Source organism: Seriola aureovittata, chromosome 6, assembly GCF_021018895.1.
Source record: "Seriola aureovittata isolate HTS-2021-v1 ecotype China chromosome 6, ASM2101889v1, whole genome shotgun sequence".
Lineage (NCBI taxonomy): Eukaryota > Metazoa > Chordata > Actinopteri > Carangiformes > Carangidae > Seriola > Seriola aureovittata.
Window position 1 is genome coordinate 4,869,235 of NC_079369.1, and position 26,907 is coordinate 4,896,141.

At 41.4% G+C, this 26,907-nt stretch overlaps 1 protein-coding gene and 1 long non-coding RNA gene across 2 annotated transcripts; one reads left to right on the plus strand and one right to left on the minus strand.

The window, feature by feature from the left end:
• gng12b (guanine nucleotide binding protein (G protein), gamma 12b) lies at positions 1-26,607 on the plus strand. The gene is made up of 4 exons (XM_056378251.1): positions 1-244; positions 6,159-6,222; positions 24,357-24,477; positions 24,562-26,607. Exons 3-4 carry the CDS (start codon positions 24,385-24,387, stop codon positions 24,685-24,687), a joined length of 219 nt encoding a protein of 72 aa, XP_056234226.1. The 5' UTR covers positions 1-244; positions 6,159-6,222; positions 24,357-24,384; the 3' UTR covers positions 24,688-26,607.
• On the minus strand, positions 21,645-24,348 carry LOC130170698 (uncharacterized). The gene is made up of 2 exons (XR_008828031.1): positions 23,984-24,348; positions 21,645-22,356 (listed from the first exon to the last, which is right to left on the minus strand). It is a non-coding gene; the product is annotated as an uncharacterized LOC130170698 (long non-coding RNA).
• Positions 26,608-26,907: the final 300 nt, after the last annotated feature.

The window sequence follows — 26,907 nt, forward strand, 5'->3', positions numbered from 1 at the left end:
GGTCCCAGCTCAGCAGCTCAGCAGCCGCCAGCAGCAGCTGACTCTCTCCGTGTCTCTGCGCTTTCACATCAGCAGGGTTCAATGTGTGTTTTCGCTGTTGTGAAACTTTTCGTTCGACACAACTAGAGAGCAGTTTTTTTTTTCTTTATTAAATTAAAGAAGCTCCATCTGGATTATTTCATGGCTCGACTTTGAAAAACGAAAAACAAATTCAGTGATCAAATTCGGATCCGACAGAGGCCAGGTGAGTATCGAGTATCGGCGGAGAGATTGCATGAATGATCTTTGAGCAGCTGTAACATGTCATGATAGCTTCGTGTTGGTTAAACAACAGCAGCAGCTGGAGAACTGGGAGCTCCAGCCCATTAACACAAACCACGAACATGCATATGGAAACAAGAAACAAGCACAACACCACGATGAGCTAAATGTGTGTTCATCAAGTTGATATGTCTGTTTCATCTGCCATATGAGATTTAGGATGTGAAATTGTGAGTAAATAACATCCTGCATATACACTGGATGGTGAACAGGTGTGTGGAAGCGGCGTAGGTGACAGGTGGTCGTATAAGAAGAGAGGAATAGAAGAGGGAACGACCTGTTTCTCAGTAACGTGGAAATGTGTTTCTGTGAAGCTCCAGGCTGTTGTTAAAGTGCAGTGAATACCAGAGAGAGATTTACAAACAGTGATATGACTTACAGTTTTCTTTGATAAAATAAAACCAGTATGGAATCAAAAGTTTATGTCATATGGAAAGGCATGGACAAACCAGAGAATACTATATAAACTCTCACAACAAATTGTGAGGGAAACACTGTGAGAAACATGTTAAATGTTTGGAGGAGGAAAAACATCAGTGGTTACATGAGGAATAGAATCAGCGTTCAAAAACCAGAGTGCAAAAACTCATACTGGTCAAATGTGGGTTTTTTTTTAAACTATTTTTGTACAAAGCCTTTTTACTTCTGCCTGATGCTGCATATCAACAATATTAACAAGCAAGCAACAAAACAACACAGGCTTCCTCTCCTTACCTCACTGCATTGCACATTGCTGTGAGGTCAGGAGAGGAAGATTGCTCAGTGTCACTGTTACGATTGCAATAATAAGGTTTAAAAGAAAAAAAAAAGAAAGAAGAAGAATAAGGCAGTCTGTTATCTCGGTTAAGTCTCTGTAGTACGTCTGTTTTTTAACCTTGACTACTAATCTTTGGTTGTTGTGTCAGACTCAGCTTGGCCCTGAAGCTCCACTGATGTGGTTGTGGCTGCGGGTGCTGATGCTGGTTTGTGCTGCTTTTGAGTCCCCACAGATGTCAATATGATACAAAAATGACAAAATAAAACTTTCTTTTCTTTTTTTTTTTAAGTGGAGAAATACATAGGCCTTTGTGAAAGTGCACATTTTGTGCAGTGAGCCAGTAAAGTATGGCTGCAACAAATGATGATTTTCATTATCAATTACTCTGTTCATCAGATTCATCAATTAGTCTATAAAATGTCAAAGGAGAGAGAAAAATGCCAATCACAGTTTCCCAGGGCTTTAGGTGTCACTTTCAGATTTGTCTCATTAACAGCTGAAAACCTAAAGGTGTTTGATTTACAATGATATAAAACAGAGACGAGCAGCAAATACTCACATTTAGGAAGCGGTGCAACATGCTGCAGACATGCTTGAAGTTCAGTACCCTTCCTAGTAGTCTAACAGTGAGCTGTCTGAGGGGAACACGTGGTATTAGCACAGTAACAATGAGTTTTGCTGCTCTCCAAACTGATGTGGATAAATAGGGCTGTTCAGATGGTTTGAGCTGTCGACATGTTTATGTGTCTGTAAATCTTCAGAATGAGATTTATGTGAGCGTGTTTACAACAGAACTGTGTGTGGAGTTTACAGCATCTCAAGATGATTAAACAGGAATATCTGACATTAACACTTAATGTGACTCTTGATTAACTCTGTAACGGAGCAGAAAAAGAAAGGAATCCAAGTGGTTTTTTTTTTTTGTGACTCCACCTGTGTGATTTTCTGGTTGCTGACGTGGGTTTGACCATGTTGCCTGGTTACACCACAGTCACTGGTGCAGACCTTAGTGCAGTTTAATCTTGTGAGAGTGTTGCCCCCGCCGCCCCCACCCGCCATTTGCCCCCTCCATCCCTAGACTCAAATTCCACGCTCGGCCTCTTGGGAGCTCGTCTGTGCGTCACCGGTCTGGTCACAAAGACCTTCAGAGAATGCTTCCAGTCAACACAGAGGAGCCGCCGCGCTCAGCCTCCAGCCCTGTTAGTCCACAGCGATATGTGAAAAATGCTGCGCTGCTTTGACACACGTCAGAGCTCACGTCTCGGCCTCCTCACCGGAGCATGAGCATTAACTGTTTATCAGAAAGTGATGCAGGCTTTTCAGGACGGGCTCTAATGGCTTTCCGTCACAGATACTTGACATTTTTAAATTGATGATATGTTTGCATGCACACTGTTGTCCCAGTAATTGATCTTAAAATGATCTGGTTCCACCTTTGCAAATGTGAGGATGTCCTGCTTATTTTGGGTTCTATACCATTGGTCAGACAAACCAAGTAACTCAAAGTTGTCACCTGAGAATTTGTGATTTTGCTTTTCTTTGTTTGTTTTTTTTTTTACTCTTTATTTGATATTTCCTCCATGAAACAATTAATCCGTGACTCCACATTAATTGAAAAAAAAAATCAACCAAATACCTGATAAAAAAAACAATAATCAGGGATTTCAGCTGTAAACCAAAGTCCTGGTTGACTGTTAGTAGTTACAGTATATTTAGCTGTTGTGTTCTTTAAGTTGAAGTTCAATATTTATTGCCACGGTGACCAAGTTGAGGAGCAATTCTTTACATTAAGTTAATGTAAAGAAACTGTGTCACTCCAGTTGATGTATCTGTGTGCTGTAATGGTAAATGGACTTCACTTATAAAGTCTTATCAACCACTCAGTGGAAGCCACATTCACCCATGCATTCATATAGAGCTTTTTCTAATATACACACACATTCACACACCGATGCTTCATTGAAGGAAATTTGGTGTTCAGTATCTGGATTGATCTTCCCGTTAGTGGACCACCCACTCCACCTCCTGAGCCACAGCCGCCCCGCTCTAACAGGCAACGATCAGGAATCTGGATTAGGTTAAAATAACATCCTGGTTTCTGTAGAAAAAACTGAGAGTGCAAACAAAGAATTTAGTTTGATATTGGTCCATTATATAGATTGGCCTTTGTTGGTACAATATCTTAAATGGATTTAGCTTGTGATGAAGGAATTAGCACATTTTTTGGGGGAAGCAAATATGTTCGACTGGGATGTGATGCCGATGTCAAATAACAGAGTGTTGCCTTGAAATAATTAGTTAATAGTTCTGCTAATAGTTAGCAGATTGCTGCAGGTTCATGATTTATTCTTACTGTCAGTCTGTTCGGGTCATGTGTTTCTGATTCAGAGCAGCAACAGGTAGAAGTCTCATGTGGTGCGTATGTTCCTGCATATGTTTGGTGGTAGGTTTGACAGAGTATTGATTGATAGTAGTTGACCTCAGAGTCATTGATGTCTGAATTAAGAGAGCACAGTGGGGCGCAGTTTGGTTGCTTTTGAATTTGTCTTTGTAGTTATAGCTCATAGAGCCCCTGGGACTTCAAAACTCTTTAGCCTTTGATCAGACAGTGAGAGTAAAAAGTGCTGCCTCACTGCTGCTCTTCCTGTCCCTGTGGCAGGACGTCCTTGCAGCTTCTGGGTCATTGTCCCCGCCGAGTGACACGCGGGCCTGAGTGACGGCAGCCAGGTCACCGGCCGGCGTCGCCCTGTATGTGGTCTCGCTGACATTGTGGGATCTGTCATGTTGCTGCAGTAGGACATTTATAGATGTGTGCTTTGTGCAGTCCCACATGACATGCAGCTCAACTGACACAATTACACAGATCAACTCCGGGTCTCTGTGGTGCATCTGTGCAGCATCAGGGGAATGAGTCTCCTAATAAAGCCACTGTCATTAAATTTAATTATCTTCTCTTTATGCCCGCCCTCCGGTCAGCTGCTGCCTGTGGGTCAGGTATGCACTGATGTGTAATTAGCTGGATAGGTTGTACTATGTATGTCTCTCAGGGTATTTCAATTAAACTAGACCTATTGAACACAGATGACCACTATATAACAAAAAAAGTCAAAATTACACATTTAAAATGATGAATGAAGGAAAACTGAGATTACACGACACAGATTTTTACAGCTCAGCCTTGTTCTTTTTTCTGTCCACTAAGATATTAGAATACCTAAGTTGTAACAGCAAAATACTGCAAATTTAAATATTTGTTTTGAAGCAAGAACACCATGCATAATCAAAAATTTAAACTAATTTCTATGACACGTGTCCCTGATTTAACTGGTTAACTGACTCGGTATTTGTATGAATATGTTTAATATTCTTAGGCTACTGATAGCAAAACATTTCCCCCTGATATTCTACATATAAAAATGGATTTAACTAAATACTTGCAGAAGTGAATGAATGCATGAATGATAACTGTAAGGATGTTACTCATATCCTAGTGAGGAAGTGTTTGTATGTACAGATCAACACATTTGTAAATAGTTATTGTGTAAAGCTTTATATTGATTTCATTATTCCCGTTATTTTTTTTATACTGACATACAACAATTCTCCACCGCCCTGCACTGATGCTGGACAGCACAGTAAATTACATGGAGGGAAGAGGTTGCTTAGCAACTGGAACACAGCAGGTAAAACATCTTTGGTTTCAGCATTGTACAATAACAGAGCTCTAGGTGTTAGTTTAACACATGAACAGTTCTTCCTACTGTGATAATATGTTGTATTTCTGTGAAATATAACTTGGACTGCTATATATAGGCTGAAATAATTCAGAGATTCGCTCGACACACTGACTCAAGCAAAGCTGTGGTTCACCCTGAACTGTTTTATTTTGTTATATTCACGTTGTTGTTTTATCCTAATTCATTGAAGACGGGCTGTTTTAGTCCTGTGTTCACGAACATGCCTGATGTAAACAAACCTGTGGCAGTGTCATAATTGAATGGTAGCAGTGAAAGAAGGTTCATATCTTAGACTTGGTGTCCGGTAAAGCTTTTGTTTTCAATCCCAAACTGTGCTTTTAATGAATCATGGTAAAAGCACAAATGCTACTTAAATATGCACTAACCCATATTTATTATATAAACAATGGATCAAATGATACCGCTAATGTGAAAGGTGTCATCCATAGTCACAAACACACAGAGATTTATCACTGCCTACTGCTAACATCTTCTCTGTAACAACTTTATAAGGTGATAATAGGTTATATTGTTGTATAGCTTCGTTCTCTGCCTCAAGTGGCCAATATTGTATTATTGCTACTTTAATAAATGTGAACATACTGTATAAAGCATTGCCAGTTGGCATATGTAAGCATCTTCGCGTAGTTTCCTGACCCTGAGATCAAGAAAGTCTCCTTCGTAAAATCCATTGATAATTATCATTATTATTATTATTTTGCAGGGCAATTTCCTCGTGTAAATTCTCATTTTTATGTTTAAGATATGTGTATGATGGATTAAGCCTTTAAACGAGGGAGAAATGTGAGTGCTGAAAGCAAACAGAGAGAAGCTTGAACAGTATTTGGGACTGTCTACTCTCTAGTTCACACCACACACTACCAAGCCCCACCCCTACTTGTTGTGATGGAGAGTGCAAAGACACACAGAGAGTTCTCACACCAAAGGACCGGCCATGTAACTGGTTTCACTGGAATGTGGTAATGAATGCAAATAGAGTAGAGGCTCGAGTATCTCCGCCCACAAGCGACTCGGCCTGCCAGCGCTCAGCGTTTTTCCCTAAGTGATGAGGCAAGTGGTGTCAGTGGACTGGCATTCATCGCACTGTGGGAGCGTATGGTCTCACGGTCTGCTGAGGAGACTGATAAATAAACAGTTTCCTACAAATCTTGTCAGTGTGTCTGATGAGGTTTAACTATTTGCCATTGTCTTGAACGTTGATGTTTTCCACCTTATGCTCACTTCCAACTCTCTGGTGTTGCAAACCCATTTAATTTCACTGGTTGGTTTGCTGTCATAGCTAGTGACAAGTTCTAACACATTCACTTTTCTTTCTTTTCCAGATTTATGCTGATCACAGAGACTGGGACACCCAATACATGCTCCTCGAGACCTTTTCCCACACAGGTCAGTGTCTCTGTTGTAGACCGTGTCTCTCGTTCGAGTCAGCTGTTGCCACCAGCGTCCCCGGCCTCTACTGTAATTGAGAGAAGGATTAGATTACAAACATTGCTACACCAGTCTATCCATTATTAACCTCCTAAGACCCGAGCTCTATTCTTTGCTATATAGGCTGATTGGGACCTGAGAAAAATGATGTCCACATATGAGGACATTAGTTTTAAATTTCGATTACTGAGTGGCAGTATAATATCCTCATATGTGGTCACCAGGCCTTTGTTGAGAAAAAGTTAGTATTGTGGTCTAGAGAACCCAAAATGTGAGGTCCGCATATGTGGACGCCAGGTCCTAGGAGGTTAATCTGACCCAGTATACATAAATCTTTCATATCTGCAGTCACACTATGAACGGCCTGTGCTGTGAGGTGCTGCCCTCTGGTGATAAAAAACAGAGTTTACAGTGCTGTTGTAAATGGCGGCGAGCAGGCTGTGGCAGTTTGAATATGTTTTTTTTTCTTATTCTGAAATGTGTCCCGTGGTATCATCGCTTGCTGAGGGGAATACCACAGATTTTACACATGAAGTCCGGTCACGTGTAGAGGTTGAATGATGTCATTTGAAGGTTAACCATAGCTAACATGAGGTTTCAGTAGTGGTCGTCTGTTGAATCAGGTGGGAAACTCCAACAGTCACAGTAATTTTATTACAAATTCCACTCTTTCTGTTGCCGTGCCTCTCCTGTGGCTCAACAGAAACAGGGATCATCTCACTTACTTTAACTTTAGAAGATGCGTACTTCATTTGTCTAAAGACTAAAACGAAGCTCTGTGTGGAGATTTTCCCCAACCACTTACAGTGGAATTACATTAGAAAGACATTTCTTTACAGCCATCGTAAACAGGAGGAGTGATTACAGCAACCAGTAACTATTTCAGTGTACATGTGGGTATAGCAGTACTGCATTAAAAATGTGAACGTATCCTCTAAGCAGCTCACGCCTTGTAGTAATAAATTTACTCCACATGATGGCAGCATTGTGCAGTCTATTCCACTCAGCTGTTGTAGCGCTCTTCCTACTATACTGTATAATGCTTGAAAAAAAATCAGTTTGCTAAAACCCTCTTTCTTTGTTTATTTGCTTTTGCTTTTGAATCACTGTGAATCAGGGAGTCATCAATTTTTTTTTTTTTATAACTTTAGCATGTACACCTGCTGCACTCCGTTTTTCTATTTTTATCTGTATTTTCACATGTGATGGACATTCATGTGTGGTGGCATATGTTGCTTTAAGGCTCATCATCGCAGTGCATTAAAAGGTTTTTCACGCAGGAAATATTCTGCACATACGTGAGTGCAACACAATAAAACTCAAACTTCCCCTCCGTAGGGAAAAATGAGGCAGGACAGTGGATTTCTAACGGCACCCAGAGAAAGAAACATTGACCAATAATCAGTACAAGGTAGTTTTGAATTAAGTTAAGTACAATGTCGTTTGTGGGGCAGTCCCTCAACTCAACGGAAAGAACAGGACAAAAACTTTTTAAAATTAGCTCTAGCTCAGAAAAAGGGAAAATACCTCTAGACGTGACTTCCTAAACACACACATATTATGAGAGGGGAAAAAAGTGACCCAGTCGACATGCAGGTGTTAAACAAAGGCTCTTTTTTGCCAGTGTGCAGGTGTGTTGCTAATCAGCTCCAGGGCCTCTGTCTATTGTGCACAGTTGGCAGAAACAGAAACCTGCTTCCTATTAATGGATTCAGCACTGATACCACTGGTTATTTGTGGGAAATGATAAATCATCCAAACCCCTGCTTGCATTTTGAACACCTGATTGTATTGATCATTACATAACAACAAGGTTTCGGGTAAGGATGTTTACTGAATACACTAGACCGGGGTGTAGGTGTCAGGTTGAATGAAAGTTTGGGCTTGCTGCAACTTGAGCTTCTCAGTGCCAGGATGTGTGTTTATACATGTAGGAGGAGGTTTACACATTTACTGCATTATTGTTGCACCCAGGGGAGATCTCAGGCCTCTTCAGGCATGTTCTCCATCCTGTTTCATAAGTATCTGCTCATATATGGGCATCTTCCTTCTGCTCTGTTGCACTACGTCTGCTTCCTGAACAACCAGCTCTTTCCTTCCAAATCTTCCTCCCACTCCCCCCCCTCCTCTTCACGCACGCACACACACACACATACACACTCCTACTCATGTTGGTTAGCTACGGGGCAGAGGCGGGAGTGGCTGTTCCTTGTGCAGGAAGTAATGTGGTTAATACTCATTTGATCACCAGTTCTGATGGCTTGCATCCATGACCAGCAAGCCGGCACTGGTTGTGTATGGTTTATGGTTTTTTTTTTTTTTTTCGTGGTTGCAGGTTCCATCTGTAGCCATATGTTAATACAGATGGAAATAGCTTATATGTCTGCACGTGAAGCTGTGTGTTTCTCTCATGCCACACATGCTACGCTTTGAATTTCTTTAGAAGCAGAAGAAAAAACCTGTTTGATCTGCGAGAGACAGATCTGAATGTATTCTTTTTCTCATGTACAATATCTTTAGAAGCTTTCTTCTCTTCCCAGGATCTATGATGTAGTTTGTGTTGCTTATAGAAATAAATCTTAGACTCGCAGAGATTTATGTTCTCAATGTTATTTATGGACATGGACCCCCGATTCTGGAAATTCAAACCAGGATCCGTGTGCACTGGGTGGCCTCTGAGTGCCCTAGATGCATGCAAATACCACTTGAGATTAGCTGTGCTATCTGCACAGCTATAATGTAGACACATGTTGGCTTTGAAGTAGGACTAATAGTCTCATTAACTTTTTGCCACAGGGCTTAGAAAGTATCACTAGTGTGCCGCTGGGGCTTCTTCAGCCACTGAATTCAACCTTTTTCATGTTCACCTGAAAAAATATTTACAACATGAACCACATGCATCAGATTAATAATATAAATGTTATGTAGTTTATTAGCACAGGGATGTTTCCCATGTGATGGGAAAAGTTATGGGAAGAAAACAGAATGTTAACCCCCGAGCCAACATCGAGCCTACACAAAACCATTAGTGTGGATGAATTATTACTGCAGGTTCAGATGTGCAATTACCATGCCCCCCCTCCCTTGCCTCTTTGTGACATATTATCAACCCACTCAACAACTAGGTCACTGCAGATCCTGTTTCCATGGGTAGGATTCTCACAGAACTGCCTGCCAGGTGCTGTCTTCACCTCTGTCTGTGGAGGGAATTGCATGCAAGGTTATGTGTATATATTGTTTTTATCCAGGCTAGCGTCATGTCTCTGGGGATGGATACGTCAGCAGGCCGGTCTACTGCTTACTTATAGGTCCAGCACGACGACCAAATCTCGACCAAGTTTTGCACAGACATTAATGGTCGCAAGAGGATGAACCCTGCAGATTTTGGTGATGCTCTGACTACTCTTTTTACTTCCTTTTTGTTTTTTGTTTTTGTGAAATGTCTTGAAAGGGAAGTACGCTAATTTTACACATCAAATTCTGTACAGGTCTTGAGGAATGCTACGGCATATGTGAAGTGGTTTCAAACCTTTTTTGGACACAGAGGCAGCTGCAGAAAATCAGATAAAAAATCTGAGGCTGTGATGTTAGCCCGCTCCGCATCTCTGCTTGAGGCTAGCCACTAATAGCATTACCCACTTTCAATCTTGGACTGAACTGTTATCAGTCTAGTTGCATTGTGGGTAATGTAGGTGCCAGGAGTTGACAAGGAAAAAGAACGTGTGGAATAAAAAAAGATGATAGGATGCTTCACTGCTGAGGTGGTGGGGTGCTCTTTTGAAAGGGTTGCATGAGATTTTGTAGAGATATGCGTGGTCCCCAGAGGATGACGACTGCCTGACCTCTCTTCTGCCATCACCAGCAGGTCAAAGTTTTCCCTTATCCAGAAAAATATCTCCACATCTATTAGATGTATTTGCACAAATATCTGTACAATATCACTTTAGTGATCCCAAATGGTTCAGACATTCATATTCCCCTCAGGATGAATTATACTCTCACTCACTTTGATGATCTTTTGACTTTTCCTCTGATGCATCAGGTCAAATTTTTAATTTGTTCAAAACGTTAGTCTATGACCAAATACCTGTTTAGTGCTTTCTGTTTAGTGGTAATTAGCAAATGTCAGCATGCTAACATGCTAGACCAAGAGGGTGAACATGCTAAACATTATCCTTGTTTAACATCAGCAACATGCTAATGTTAGCTCAAAGCACTGCTGTGTTGGAAGTACAGTCTCACAGAGCTGCTGTGGTGCTGTAGACTTGTTTCAGTTCTTTGTCATTCTACATGCTTGTGTTCAATATCCTACAAAGTGCTTCTGCATAGCAACACAATGTTTCTCTTAAAAACCCCTGTAATCATGGCAGCAGGGTCCTGACAATAAACAGTCCACACAACTTTCTTTATCTGTTCAGTTGCTGCCGTGTCCACTTTGAGACACTCTTGTGCCACGTGTCTGCCAGACAAGAATTCCAGCCACCCTGATCTTTGCTGGAGGAGCCGTCCAGGGAATGTCGGCATCCAGTTAACAAACATAAGGGTCTGGCAGTTAGGAGAGGAAGACCAAGCAGCAGTCAGGATGTCACCCTGCCCAGAAAATCTGCCCAGCCACTGGTTACATGCCTGACATTCTTTTCTACAAGCTACTCTTTCCTGGTTTGATTTTTTTTCCTGAAACGTTTTCCTCCACCAGACGGTGGCAAAGGAAATATTTTCCAGTCCAGAAATAAGTTGTCTTTGACTGCTTTGCCTTGCACGTATACACTTGGTGGTCTGTAGCGCTGTAAAAATGCACCTTTGATTGATGTTCATTAGGGGCGAAACAGGGTGGTATGCTGCTCAGCATTGCAGCCGCGTTCCATTGGAGTTACACTGTTCTGAAAACAAACCGCTGCAACCGGCCCGCACATACTTTCCCTGTGAGATCCTGGTCGGTGCTTTGAATGAATACAGCATTATAATGCTCCAAAATGCATGACTGAAAAAGGCTCAGTCATCAGTTGAAGTCTCTGCACCAGACAGGGTATGAATATCATATAATCTATGTCATTGTTAGCTGAGGTAAAGCAGAGAAGATGAGTTCCTTATTTTAGATAATAAGCAGGTTAACATTGCATTAAATAACAGACCTCTGCCCTTTAAAGGAGCAGACTTGTCTGGGTCTTTGTAACCTCATGATGGCATAAATGTTTTCACTCACGTAAATCATTTACTCTAGCGTGATAATGTGTATTCAGAAGTGTGTTTACCTTGCATTGTCAAACCACATTCTGGTATTTGTACTCAGCAAGAAAAGCTGTTGAGTTTTACCTCCAGACAGTGACACAAAGGTTCTGTAATAAATCTTGTGAGTGGATTCAGTAGACTGTGGTAGTTAGTATGCATGTGTGCAGGCCTTTGAATTAAGATAAATGCATATTTCACATTCCTCCTTTGCAAATATCTATACGTTTCCTTGGAATTTTAACTCTCATAACACTTGTCACATCTGATTCACGTGTTGGCGTTCATCTGCTACTGAGCAGCATAGAGAGCGTGAGCACAAACATGTGCCTATTTGCATGAGTGAAGGCACAACAGGAGACATACGGTTTTAGCTTTTGCCACCACAGTGTCACACCCAGGTCTATACTGAACCTACACCCAAGACTCTTTTTTTTTCAGATTCTCTTGTTGCTGCTTTCTCATTTTGCAGAACTTCACCATGATGAATTGTGCGCAACTGCCACAACTTCAAGGAGGAAAAGAGATGTGTCTCCTCTCTTCGCCTTATCACAACATGAAAGGTCTTTGCCCCCACTGCTTGAGAGACTCTTTCATTCTCAGTTTCCTCAAAATGAAACTGTACAGCTCCCTGGTGGAAGAAGAAGTACTCATATCATAAAGTGGCTATAATTAATATTTTCATATCATCAAAGAATCAAGTGGCAAATATGGAAACAATGTGATAGTATGTAAAAGTGGTCACTTGCAGTGTTGAACCCACAGACACTTTTTGTCTGAACCTACAGCTTCCCTCGGTTTATGGAGCTTCATAGAGAGACCACTCTCTTACGTTGTTGCTTTCAGCCACAGCAGGCAGCTGTTTTCACTGGAAAAGCTCTAAAACAATGTTGCTCCATAACGATAAAAAAAAGATGATTTTTTTGCAGGAGCATTTTTGCCTTTAATATGAATCCAGGCAGAAAATAAGGGATGAGATAGAGAAAGGCATGACAGTCTTAGACACAGCTGCTTTGAGCTAAATGCTGATTTCATCATGCTATCATGCTCACAGTGACAATGCTTACATGGTTAACATGCTGATTTTTGACAGGTCCAATGTTTAACATGTTGAGTCTTAGTTTAGCATGTTAGCATGCTAACATCCGCTAATCAGCACTAAATACAAAGAACTAATGTGGCTTATGGGATACTGCGAGCATTGCTGATATGCATCATATTTTATAATCTCATCACGTGTTTTGTATGTAAAATGTTAATCTGCATGAACTAGAAACTATAGCTGTAATATAAATGTAAAAGGTGCAATATTCATGTCTAAAATGTGTAAGGATAAAGTGCAAAAACGAATAAATACAAGTAAAATAATAGTACTATAATACTTATGTACTTTCCATCTCAGAGAGAGTTATATTTTACAGGGATGCTGTAAACGTTTCTCAGACAAACAATCAGCAGGAAAGTAAATGAAACGTGTGTGTGCTCCCTCTGAAAACGTGCACTTTGTGCCTGCAGTGCTGCAGTGAACCTTGTGCGGATCTGGGTGAGGTGCATGTTTGGGATTCTTTCACTGTTAATAATACCTTCCTCATTGCTCTGAATCGCTCAGCTCACCGTGTATGCAAACTCTCTGGTAATAACGTGTAGGGCCAAAGGGCGGATTACTAATGCACCAAGACTTCAGGCTCACAATCAGGTGGCTTCCAGACAGAGAGATGTCATGAGACAAAAGCTGCAACCAGTTGTGGAGCCTCCCTAAAAGGACACTTTGGAAGTGGTGTCCACCCCAACGGCTCTTACGTCCACAGCCCTCTCCTCTGCCTCCCCCATGGCTGCTCATTATGTGCTGTTTAGTGCTCACTCAGCTCTGGGGCACTCCAAAGTTCACAGGAAGGAGAAGCGGGGGGAGTCATTCCTGTTACTGAGGTCAGAAGGCTGTGTTTTTTTCCCAGCCCTCCCCTTATTCTGTCTCTCTGTCTTTTGTTCATCATGATAAGCAGTCAGGTGGCAGCAGTGAGGAAGCCTCCCTATCACCTACCACCACCACGGTCCCTCAGTGCTGGGCATGTGCTGATTAGATCGTCTTCTTTAAATACACACACCACAAGACTTCTGTCATTTCCTAACCATTAAGTCTCTATTACCCTGTTGATGCAGTCACTTTATATGCGTGGTTCAAATAATCTGTCATGCAACATTCATACAGTTGATTCCATTTGATGCATTTTTTTTTTTTATTGTGTGCAATATTAGAATTGAAATGCATTGCTCCGAGTGGTGGAGCTGACTTTCTCCAGTGTAAAGAAGTTCATTAATACTCTGATCCACAAACCAAGTATCTGACATGACTGATATTTCTCCACTCAAGTTTCATGAGAAACATCATGAGGAAGCTTGATGTTAAATTCTTCCCCCCATTGTGTTTTCAATTTGAGAATATTGTTTTTGATGCCAGTAAAAATTCAACTCATTTAAAGGGGGATGGTTCATTCCCTAACCTTGCAAACAATAGTTTGCAATAGGCTGCCATATACAGTAGCTGTTGTGGAGCTTTCAATCACATAACAATTGTATGAGAACTGGGTGAACTCCATCTGCAGAGGAAGCTCCACGACAGCTACTAAATGGAGAACATAAAACAGAGCTGCAGTTGCGTTATTGATCTTATCCTAGAACATTAATGCTGAAGTTATGTCTTTAGTATCATAGCCTGTTTTGTTATGGGAATTTTGGAGTTTTAGCAATCTGGGGAATTCTGCAGATAAACATTTTTTCACGAGTAGTAATTGAACTGGGTGATTCCAGTAGTTTTAGATATATATGTTTTACATTATAGTAAAAACATAGATATAGGATTTATTGTTTCCCTACCAGGATTTAGTCCTAGTAGCAGAAACATCATTTAGACATTTCATGGTTTCTATTTTATGAAAAATAGAAACTGATCAGTTGAAAACATAAAATGAGAGAGTATTCAGAGCCTTTATATTTTGTGTGTGGTCAGAATTTCCTTAAGGTTGAGGGGTTGCAGAGGGGAACTCTGGACTTACAACATCGTGTATTTCTAAAATCCTTGCAACTGTCCTGCATGGAAACTTATCTATTATCCTGCAGCTGTTAAAATGAAACCTGAAGTATGAAAGTTAAAAAGTTAAAAAATGGAAAACGTTACACCCAGTATCCCAGCAGTCTGTATCATGCTGAGTAAACCTTCCCTTGAAACAGAATCAATAAAAGAAAGACACAAAGAAACCTTAGCATGCATGTAAAATGATGACTGTGTGGGTGGGTGTCTGCTTGTAAGGCATGGGAGGCGGGAAGTGGGGAAAAGGTGAGAGAACTCTTGTTAGTAACCTCGAAGGAATGGCATGAAAAGGTCGGCTCTGGAGGCTCGGTGAGGCTGGGGAGGAAGAATTGCTGATGTTTATCCTAAAGCAACGGGCCGTGTAAGAAAAAAAAGAAAAAAAGTGTGTCGCCCTCTCGGATTGACATGTTATTCAGTTCCCCATGCCCTCACCCGACACTGTTTGCATCCCATATTACTGGTTTAGATGCTTGATCTGAAGTGAGCAGAACACGATCGGTGTGTGTTGCAGTTGGAGATGGAATGAGAGGAATTTTCTGCAGCTGGTTTTACATTCCCACATAGTTAGAGTGAAAGAGCTGATTTTGATGCACAGAAAGAAAAAAAAAAAAAAAACCTTGTTAAGCAAAATGCACCAATTTCTGTTATTCACATGAAAGACAGGGAGGTGCATTGAGCTTGGAGTGTAAATGCCTGATCGTTGTAACAATGAGACCTGTGACTCGGTTTGTTCGGTGCCATGTGAGAGCGTCAGGCTAAAGGTGGTGTGAGAATGTGGGACTGTGGGTTTACTGAATTCCTATCCGGTGAGCGGAGCATTGGTTTCTGTCTAGACAAAGCTCAGTTGTCGGGGAGACCCGTGCAGATCCAGGGCTGCCCCGGTCTCCAGGAAGTATTGGTGGGAGACAGCGGGCTCTTTTTTTTTTTTTCTTTTTTCTTCATCCTGCTAACTTTTCCCTCCTTGGGAGATTTCAACGAATGCAGTCAACTGTTCAGAGCATTTTTTTTTTTTTTGGTCGGTGGTGGGAGTTTTTCTCCCATGGTAGGGTGGAGACAGTTTGGTGCATTTGGGCAGAGATATCAACGGCATAAAATTCTCACTGCTTTCATGTCTCCCACTCAACAGGAAATAGCAGCCTGGCCCACCTTGCACACAGGGCATTCACAGACACACACACGCACACGCACGCACGCACACACACACACAACACACACACACACACACACACACACACACGGATTCATGCACTCACTGGTGTAGGATACTGTGTCTTATCCATTGAATTTGCAACTTTTTACCTCCTGACACCAAACCACAAAAGCAACTCTCAATATCTCTGCTTGTGGAGCCGCTCTGTGCGGCTCTATTGTCTTTGAGTGAACAAGATAAGACAAAGACCGTCAGCGTGACGACTCGCAGCGCCGGACCAGGGAGCAGACAGGGCAGACTAAAGGGTTCATTAACTGTTACACTCAGCTGTGCCCTGAGGGCTCTTTCTTTGAGCCGTGTGCGTTGTTCCACTGAAGAGGCAGTTTCTTGTTTTCAGAGGATTTACAGTGATGACAGCTGAGTTATTAGGAGAAAGTAATCTGATCCGGAAAAAGACAAAAATAACCCAAACTGTATTCGTTCAAAGTTTTCCACACTTGTTGCTGGATTTTGAAAAAGAGGAGGAACATTAACCCTTATAGGCTGCAGGACCTTGTGTATGCCAAGGGGCGGCTATCAGGGAGAGTGGGTCGTCCACTAATCGGGAGGTTGGTGGTTCAATTCCCGGCTCCTCCAGTCCACATTGTGAAATGTGCTTGAGCAGAAAAGCGCTGTATGAATGTGTGTGTGAATGGGTGAATGTGACTTCCATTGTAAAGCACTTTGTGTTTGAGTAGATAAGTGCAGTCCATTCAACAAGTTTAGGCCCATTGTTAGTGTCAGTCTTAAAGTAGGAACTTAAAACTGAGAGTAGACATAGATACCAACTCCAGTATTACCCAATATAACCCTAACCCTTTAAGTGGAGTAGAAAGGATTTATTAACTTTAAAATATGTAATAGTACAGTCTGCTTATGTCCCACAACCTGAAATATAATTTTTATCTTCTAATTCTTCTTTTTTCCCCCACAGTTATGCACTTCACTGCACACCACTGGATGGCGAACAGAGGTGTTATCCCCTTTCTAAAACCCTGAGGCCAAAGGAGTTATCTGTTAGTTAGTTATCATCCTTTAAAACAGATGTTAACTGTATTAACTTAGTTAGGGACTTGCATGCATTATGCTGCTGTTGTTGATAAATTCACTGAACACAGAGTACAGCTGAGGCTGATGGGAACATCATTAGTCTTCATAATAACAGCACCTGTTTCAGGGCTGTGTAGTTCAAATTGAATTTCAATGTGATGATGACACTAGAGGAAAAGTCACAGGGTTAAACTAGAATTACTGCTTCGCGGTTGTACTGTATGCCTCCGCCACTCAGACTAGTTTCAGATTACATCCCTGTTTATTCAGGATAATACAGAATATTAAGCATTTGTGTGAAGTCTTGAGTTACGGCTGAAAAGTGTGCTGTGTACATCCTTGTGTCCCAGTGGACATTTGTGCCAAATGTGAAGAGATTCCCTTGAGGAGTTCCCGAGATACTGCGTTCACAAGGCCAATAATATGTTTTGTGAAGTCACTGTGACCTTGGCCTTTGACCTTTAGCCACCAAAATCCAATCGTTTCATTCATGAGTCCTAGTAAATGATGGTGTTAAATTTAAAGAAGTTCCATCAAGGCGTATGTGAGATATGGGACAGACGGACAGACAATCCGAAGACAATGAATACAAATTCTTCCTGACAGGGACGTGATTGTCTTTACCATACTTCATGGCCACCCAGAGAATAACTGTCAAGACATTTCACACACAACCATAAATGTCAACCTCATGGTGGCGCTAGAGGGACAGTCAGGGGATCACCAAAGGCAGCAGGATTCATCCTGTGGGGGCCATGAATGTCACTGCAATATATCCAATAGTTGTCGTGATATTTGAGCCTGGACCAAAGTGGTGGAGTGACTGAGTGTGACACTGCCATCCACAGAGCCACGCCACTGTCATGACAAAAAACGTCATTCTCATTACTACACTTGAGTCATACGCAGTGATCTGCATGCAACAGCTTGGCATGATGACCCCCACCCACATGCATTCGTGTGACAGCATTTCTGTATTAATAGTAACAGCTGGGGGCACATTGCATTGCATCTGGCCTTCCAGATTTAACTTCAGACATGGTAGCGCAGATTCTCTGTGTCACTTTTTTTCACTTCTCTAATCTCCCCAAAGCCAAAAAAAAACAAACAAAAAAAAACAATCAACTGAACACATGCAGGATGAAATGTAGCAAAAGAGAGCAGCACCTGGTTCACGGTTGTTTTAGCTGCTTCTCTTCCATTGATTTCTAAAAGTCACCAAAACTTCAAAGACAGCCCTAATCCGTGGATGTTACTCACTATACCTCTCCACAGGGTGTGTATGAAGGGCCATGCATGAACTTATATCTCAGGGAATCAGAAGCACATTACTCAAGGCTTTGAACTTTTAAACGGCTGTGACTGTCTGGCAGGGACACACACACACACTTATACACACTCACAGGAACCTGTTTTTCTGCACATGGGGCCCAGGTGGGAAGAAAAGGACAGGATGACAGAAACTGGAGTGAGAATCTGTTGTCCTTCAGCTGACCCCACCCTTGCCGAAGCTTGTTCCCTGCCGCTGCAAAGCTCAGGTGGGGGGGTGGGGGGGTGGGGGGGGGGTGTACAGTGAAGTGTGTGGAGTCCAGGGAGAAACTCGCAGCCCGTGACTCAGTGTCTTGGAAGCCTCATCGCATATTTAAATCTTCAGCGTGAACACCAACGCCTCCTGTGTTTGTTTTCATGTCGGCTGACTTCACACGTCTCCGAACACTTTTTGGACATCATCCATGACGCCTTTAAAAATCTGTCACCATCAAAGCTTGTAATTGATGATATGTTGCATAGACTGGAAGGTTATAGCTGTAGTCATACAGTTTGTTTCACCAGAACGCAGAAGAGACATTGTTTGTGTTTGTTTCTCTTTGGGAGGCCTCTGTCTCTTTCCTCTGCACGCCTGACTGGACAGGCTGGCTCCCAGATAGCATCAGGCTGTCTGAGATTAGCACTCATGAGGGCGCAGTTAAACTTGTAAAAGCTCCTCTAGACTCCTGTCCCGGTGCCTCTGACCTACACAATGCCCAAACAGCAGTTGTGAGTGTGGCACAATACTGATAGCCCGTCTGCATTGTCACTGCGCCTCTCACATGTGCCTAAGCTTCAGAGCTTATTGTCGCGGCAGCCACAGATCCTGGCCCAGGAGCGGACTGTGGAGGCTGCTGCTGTTGTTGCCAGGCAGTTTAGCACTGTTACGCACAGATAATGGAGCTGCTCAGTGTCCCACGGCCCGGCACTTTTGGAACTGGACGGCTGATAAGTAATCATTCAGGCTGCAGCTCTCAGCCTGCCTTCTGTTTATCAGATGCTGAAAAACACCACGGTAATCGGTCAACAAGATGCTTATTATGTTTGCTTGTTACACAATTAATCTAATAAATGCTTGGAAGTTTGTTTTCACTGGTGAGGAGATATGTCTGATATAATGCATAATAGTGGAACACAGTTCAGTGAAATTATAGGGCTGCAACAACTGGTTGTTTTCATTGGGATAGTGTGATATTAAAGGTTTGTCTATACTCATGCTCATTTATACACTGAAGCCATCTTTGTCCAATTTAGTTGTTCCTACTGTTCATACTGAGCAAAATCCACAATTCTTGCTCTACGCAAAAAAAAAAAAAAATGCACAAGTTCAGATAAAGCTAAAATGAGGCCTCAGCGGTCTGTCTTGGCCAAATCATGTTGGTATCTTGCAATGTTAGTCTTTTTATGACAAGATTCCCTGTTTGTGCCTCCATCCCTTCACTACACTACTGCACAGCAAAGAGATATTGTCTGTCGAGACACAAAAAGGGATTTTTCTACTAAAAATCAAATAGCTGTGGTAGATATCCTCCTTAAAGTGGCTTAAATCTGCTTCAACATAGATGGACATGTGAGTATGGTTTTGAAACAGGCTCTCTCTTTTTTTTGATTGATTCAAAAGACTTTTGAATGGCAAACATATTTCAATATATATATTTTATTCTAATTTAAAGGCTCCTTTAACAGTTGCAGCCATAGACTGTACAGTATATAAAGGTGGATGAAGGCTGAAGAGCAGTTTTGAAGCTCAGAGTGGGCTGCTGCGCCGTCTTCTTCATGGCAGTGCCTGACTCCGCCCTACTCCTGGCTAAACAAAAACTGGGCAAAGAGGTGGGACGCGTGTGGAGCCGCGACTTGCCAGTTTATGGCAAGCATACGCTCGCCCACCAAAACTGCTTCCTGTAAACATATTTATTTCTGCTATTTCTGTTTATCTGTTTTATTTGAACATGGGAGTCTATGTCTCTTATAATATATAATAAGGGAAGACAGTTCATTGCACCATCATCAATTATATTATTTTATGTAACTTTGCACACAGTACATCTGCCATATTGCGATGCATGTAAAGGAAAAAATCTTATCAATATTGCTGAGACACACTAAAGTTCTTTGTGTATTTGTTCAGGCAGCAGATCTAAGCAGCGAGTAGTTCCTCAGGGCAAAATGTGGTGTCATAAACTCTGCAGGACCTCTGTGTTGGCACTGCGTGAGCCCACCTGTGTAAAGCTCTGCAGCCACATCAAAGAAGTCTCCCTGCTGTAAGACTTCAAATGTATTTTTTTTTTTATCAATGCTTTCAGTGTGCCACATGTTACATTCACCACCCGTAAGTACACATGCTGGAGGCAGAAAGGCACACCACAGCTGAAGGCATTGCTGACATTCTTTTGGCCAGAAGGATTTTAAAGGTTCAGTCCACATACAGGAATTACACACCCTACAGTGACAAATTTCCCTGCTTGTTTGTGTTTGTTTTACTGGAGTGAGGTCTCTTTTCTAATTTGTTTGACTGAGGTCTCTATTCAAAAATAAGATTATATGGCAATTAGGCAATAGCTTAAAATATATGTTTTATGTTTTTCTTATGCAGCTTCAGGTTTTGCATATAATTGATGTCGTGCCACAGAGTTGGTCACACATATGGAAGGTTGTGTCAGTTATTAAACATTAAAGCGACAAATAAACATCTGTCTTAATGCTAAACTAAGCTAATCAGGCTGTAGCTGCAGAGTTAGCATACACACAGGATCACGGTATCAATCAAAATACAGAATCACTTCTTTAATTTAAGTTTGGACGCACTTTCTCATTCAAGTGAATGGGAAGGTCGTGTCGAAACTTTTGACGGGACTGGTATATTTATATTTTCACAACAAAGCCTCGAGTCTGCGGTGTGTGTTATCTACAAACACAGTGTCCAGTAGAAAAGTCACATTGATGCGGTGCATTAAATCTAGATGTCGTCTGTAAGACTGTTACAGATCCAGCAGGATTACTGTAAAGCTGCCCACCACACAGCCGGAGAGAGAGAGGATTATTTGAAGTTCAGCACTTTTGAGGTGAGCTGCACAGCAGAGTCTGTGTGTGCCCACACTGGGGGGGTGGGGGGTGAACCAGTCCTGATGCAAGTGTGTGTTCTAAACTCATTCACCCCTGCAAGGCTGACTGCTGCAGACGATTTACCTCTTGTGGTATCTTAAGCCTGAAGGGAAGAGTCTCTATAGTCCCTATTTCTGTGACAGCTGGTGGAACTGCAGCTCTGCTTCTATGGATCAACTAATTGTTGCTTCTAGTAGAAGTTGCACATGGACAATTGTTTATCTCTATAATTATGATAGTAAAGTGAATAGACTATATTTGCATAAAAGTCTTTGTTCTAACCAGCTGCTAAACTTGCTGGATGTGTTGTTTCACTGCAACTTAACTTTTTGCATTGTGATTACGGCTTGGGCTAAATGCAATGTCACTGTAGTTTGTGAGCAAACAATATGACAAGAAGAGTGAAAGAACAGAAGAAAAAAAGAAGCCCAAGTATGATTTAATAACATTTCTTCAGTGCTGTGAAGTTACTGGTTTCCATTCGTGCTGCTTTCATAACACTAGTACAACCAGGGGCTGAACAATAGTGCAGTAAAACAGAAAACACTTAGCCTTGTTCATTTCTTTTACAACCAGTTACGCCTCTTGTGCCCCCCTCCAATTGTAAGAGCTCTGTAGTAGCTGCTGGCGTCACAGTGTCTCTGCATATGTCAGTTAGTGGACTCCAGCCCTCCTGTGACGCAGCTCTCCCTTTCCTGTGTCCACTCATGCCTGGCCAGTGCAGCTGAGGGTTTAGAAATTACAGCTGTGTTGATAACAGAGCCACACCATGAAGTGCTAAGTTCCCTGGAACAGTGAGCGCAAAGGTCAAAAAGGCTGGGAAAACAGATTGTTTATACAGTGGTAAAATTAAATTGAACATGAGCATGCACTTCTTAGGAAAGCCAACGTTCTGCTATGCGTTCCGTTTCCTTGGCTCCTGGCCGGTGTGTGTAGCTTCTATTTTTAAAGTCTCCACCCCATATTTAATCATTTACTGCAGAGGGCGAGTGGCGATGCTGCTTCCTGTGGAGGAAGCGGAAGGGAGTGGGTGGGAGAATTAGAGGGATGCATAGTCTTGACTCCTGTCTGTTGTCAGTTCTGTAGTTTCATCACCCTTCCGTGTCAGTGTGTCCCCCTCTTTTGTGATATCCTGCACCAAAACACAGAGCAAACATTTCCTACACCACATGTCAGAGATTATTTCTGTCTGTCCCACAGAGCCACTGTCTGGTGTCTTTTCTTCATGTGCTCCAGGAACTAGAGCTGCAGTTGTTGGAAAGACTGTGAAATTCTCAATTATTGTTCAACAACATATGCAGTCTGTTCTACTGTAAACTTGAATACATGGTGTTCTGTTCTTGCAGTAGAAGATGTTCCTCTTCCCTCTGTCTTCTAAGAAATTACGTTTGTGCATAACAAAAAAGAAGCACCACCTCTTTTGCTCAAAGGCTGCTTCCCCTTTGAGCTCTGCACTGCAGTTGGCCAGAGTGAAAGGAAGAAAATTACAACTGTGCAGCCTCTCCTTCAAGTAATTCAGAAAGTGACGTAGTGAGCTGGTAAAAGTAAACTATTGTATCCTGGAAGCGGGAATTGTGAAACAGGAATCCGTTAGGTTGGGCCACAACTCTTACGCACATTGAGTCAATTCCAGAATAGGTCAACTGTCACTTCTGAGAAGTTGCACAGCTCAATGGATTGAACATGAAGTAACATCTTAGTACGCACACTTAATAATTTCTGCCATGTTGTGCGAAGCTGCTCATGCAATTACATTAAGTGCTGCAACCAAAGATGAGGCTTTGATCGTTTTTATATTATGTTTATGTTTATTTCTTTTAATTTCATGCTAGCATCATGGCCCCAGGGGTGACTGTTGATCTGTCCCTTGGTCGGTCTGTTGGTCAGTCCACGACTTTGATCTAAACTGAAATATCTCAGCAAATATCTGTTAGACTTTGGTGATTCTCTGACTTCTGTCACCAGCAGGTCAAAGTCATCACATATGATGTGAAATATCTCAGCGTCTAATAGATAAATCCTGTTGACTTTGGTGATCACCTGAGTTTTCCTCAACTTGCTGACTCTGCCTCCGCTGTTCTTTATGTTTGGTGATAATTAGCAAATATTAGCATGCTAAAACACTAGGCTAAGACGATCACAATGGTAAATGTTGCATACTAAGCTGTTGTTGTAATGAGCATGCCATTCGGCTGACGTTAGCATTTAACCTAAAACACCACAAGTACAGTCTCATAGAGCTGCTAGCATGGCTGTAGCATGCTTAGCCTTGTTGTAGTTCTAGGTTTTATGGAAATATACCGTGGATAAGTCCAGTGATTCTAACCCTATGCCTTAACAAACAAGTGGTGATGTCAGTATGAGCAGCAGCTATTTCTCAATAAAATTGCCAGCAAATCCTTGGAAAAGCCAAACAACGCATGTGTTATTTACAACCATGTGCCTGTGCCGACTGAATGTACCACACCCACAGCAAATTGGTTTTCACTAGAAGTTGCAGTCATGACACGTCAACGTTAGTCTCCACACAGGATAAAAACAATTTTGTGCTGCTCATGTTATTGGCCTGGAAGCATTTGGCGAGGTCAATCATATGCTCATCATAATTTTAAGCTTCATTACGAATGGCAAATACATTGCTCTCTGTATGATGAAGTTGGTCTTCATCTCCTTATGTTCAGTGGTGACTTTACTGTTCCAACTAGCTCCCTCACAACTTGTCACTCATAAATATCTGCATTATATATTCCATTACTTACCTAGTCGTAGATATCGTATGCATACTAACCCTGGCCGAACAGGTGCTATGGATGTTTTAAATGGGAGGAATTGCAAACAGCTTTCAAGATAGATAAATAAGGTAACTAGTTACTAGTTACTATATAATACCAATAACAACAACAAATCTAAGTGAACTTCCTATAAAGTCAATAGCAGCTTCTGCAGTATAGTATTTTTAGCAGCAGCTTGACCTTTATGTTGCTTCTTTAATCCCTCAGGAACAGCTTGTTGCCAGGCAGCATGTGAATAGATTTATTACACTGTGACTTTGTTGGGTTCCTTTGTGCAAATACCCACTGTATATCTACACTAATTAATGTACATAAAGTGAGTGCATTTTTTTTTCTCCAGATTTAAGCACAGCTGTCCCAAAACTGCAATGTCATCAAAAATGCAGAGCTCCAGCAGCATCGCTCAGGCCAGGCGGACAGTGCAGCAGCTGAGGATAGAGGCCAGCATCGAGAGGATAAAGGTGCGTTTATATTCGTAGTCATTCACCCCGAGTGGTCTAAATGTAAGTCAAGCTAGATGAGTGTGTGGACTGATTTCTTTGCAGGTGTCCAAGGCTTCATCGGACCTAATGCGTTACTGTGGAGAACACGCCAAGAATGACCCGCTGCTCATGGGCATCCCCGCTTCAGAAAACCCTTTCAAGGACAAGAAGCCTTGCACTGTTTTGTAGGGGAACACCTGAATTCTTGCTGCTTTTCATTTTGATGCTTATGAGGGGAAAAAAAGCTGATAGTAATACTGTTCACAACCTGCCTTAAGGCCAGTGCACCCCCATACTTTTTCCACATGCCTGCTGCAGTTTGATAAGGAATATATTTCTCTCTGCCTTTCAGCCAGATCACAGTTACACCAAAGAACAGGCACAAATCTGAAGCTCTGGCCTCGGCTCAAAGGTTTAGCTCAAGGAAGTTTGATCAAAAGTTCGTACGGAGGCTCAGTGGCAACTTTTTTTTTTTTCTCTCTGTGTAGTGCTTTCTTACAAGATCTAGAAGGCCACAGACCTCAGCCTGAAAGGAACTGTGCCATTGAGGGAGAGTTCCTGACTCTCTAATTATCACAGCATGCATAAACAAGCCCCCTCAATCATTGGTCCAATCAGATCTAGGCTTTCAGCTTTCACCTCTTACTTTCATCAGGCTTGCTTCAGGAAATGGTTGTTGTAGTTTGTGTGCTACTGATAATGAGCGCTCGAGATAATGATGTCCTGTCGTAAGACGACTAAACTGTGCTGTCCATCACAGGAGGACAAATTACTATTGCAGCATTTAGTCACAGTCAGAAATACTAGTCGTCAAGAATTAGATATTAAATTGTTCCCAGCTCTTTCTAAAAACATGTATAAATTAACATTTCCAAAGTTAAAACATTGATTGGATTTTCACTTTTGAGATTGACTTTTGGATATAGTAGTATAATATACAATATATAGTAGTAGTCTTGCAGTGCAGTGTAGTGCAGTGCAGCTGCATTCTGGAAATGCATCCCAGTTATGCAACAGACTCCATATCACCACCACTCATTTCAACTGAATCCAGTGCAAAGTCATTATATATCATGTCTGAAAGTGATGATTAATTTTTCTAATTCTCAGAACATTTGTCATGCATTTGCCTTAGAAATGAATGTGCAACCTTTGACCTTTGAGTACAACCATCTGTTTATATGAGACACACATAATTTTTGCATAAGGTAGTGCTTATTCATTAAAAATGTGGAAACAAATATTGCAGCCATTATTCCTGAGAAAAAATGTTCACGACCAATCTGTGCCATCTCATCAGTGTCTCTATCAGACTTCTGGTGTCCCACCACAAACTTGGCTTGGCTTATTACTGTTTACTATTACTCATTACTATTCAGGCACTTTGAAACCTGTAGACACCAGATGACTGTTATACTCGTGAGTTTGAAACATTCCATGTTTACAGTTGCTCTAAAGCTTACTTTGACTTTACTATGAGTATGTTAGACCGGCAGTATATAGCTGTAACTTTTCATGTGTGTGTTAGTGCTCATACAAAGCGTAAGCAACTAATTTTGCAATTGTACCAGCCAGGGCCTTAATAATGAAGTAATCCTGCTTCAACCTCTTGACTACTTTTTAGTCACACAAGTGCTGTTGTCTAATACTGTGAATGAAAAAGGTCCTTTAGGTGAAGGAAGTGTATCTTACAGTAGGCTTTGAACCCTGTGTATGACATCCTATTTCAAAATGACACAATGTCCAGTAATGATTTGTAATAAGGTTTCTCTCATACGTCCATAAGTATAGTAGAGTATGTATGTCCATGTATCACAGTATGTGCTTGCTTGTAACTGTTTGATGTACGTGATTCAGTTGAACCTCAACTTTAGATTTCGACGTTAATTCAACTTTTTGAATTAAAACCGAATGTGTTGTTTTAGATAACGATGTATTTGATTGATTTTTACTAGTGAGTGTGAATTTGTGTTTTTATTAGAAAAACACAGTTACAATGTTTGTGGTTTCTCACACATGGTGAGTATGGTAACAACATACTCTATGTCATGTTTGTGGTTTTACCTGCTTGTGGTAAGCTCAAATAAATCTATGGTTAAGTTTAAATAAGTCTTTTTTTCAACTAATGTAAGATTTTTTTTTTTTTTTTAATTCCCCTTACATGCACATTATGGGAGGTCTTAGTTGCTTAACTAGAATATTCGATTTGTTTGAATTTAGTGAACTAAGACTGTGTTGAACTGATGCTTTAGTCTTTATGTGAAGTAACACCTTCAATCAGCTTAAAGCATCATTTATATGACTATAAAGCTGCTTTAATCATTATTGTGGCATTAACAATGGGTCAAATGACGATATGCACTGTGAAAGGGTCACTCACAGTCACAAACACACAGAGAATTATCGACC

What these genes read in the sequence shown, in the direction of transcription:
- gng12b (XM_056378251.1), top strand. Translation starts at nt 24,385, where the DNA reads ATGTCATCAAAAATGCAGAGCTCCAGCAGCATCGCTCAGGCCAGGCGG. An exon ending in CCAGCATCGAGAGGATAAAG is followed by an intron (nt 24,478 to 24,561) that starts GTGCGTTTATAT and finishes ATTTCTTTGCAG; the next exon opens with GTGTCCAAGGCTTCATCGGA.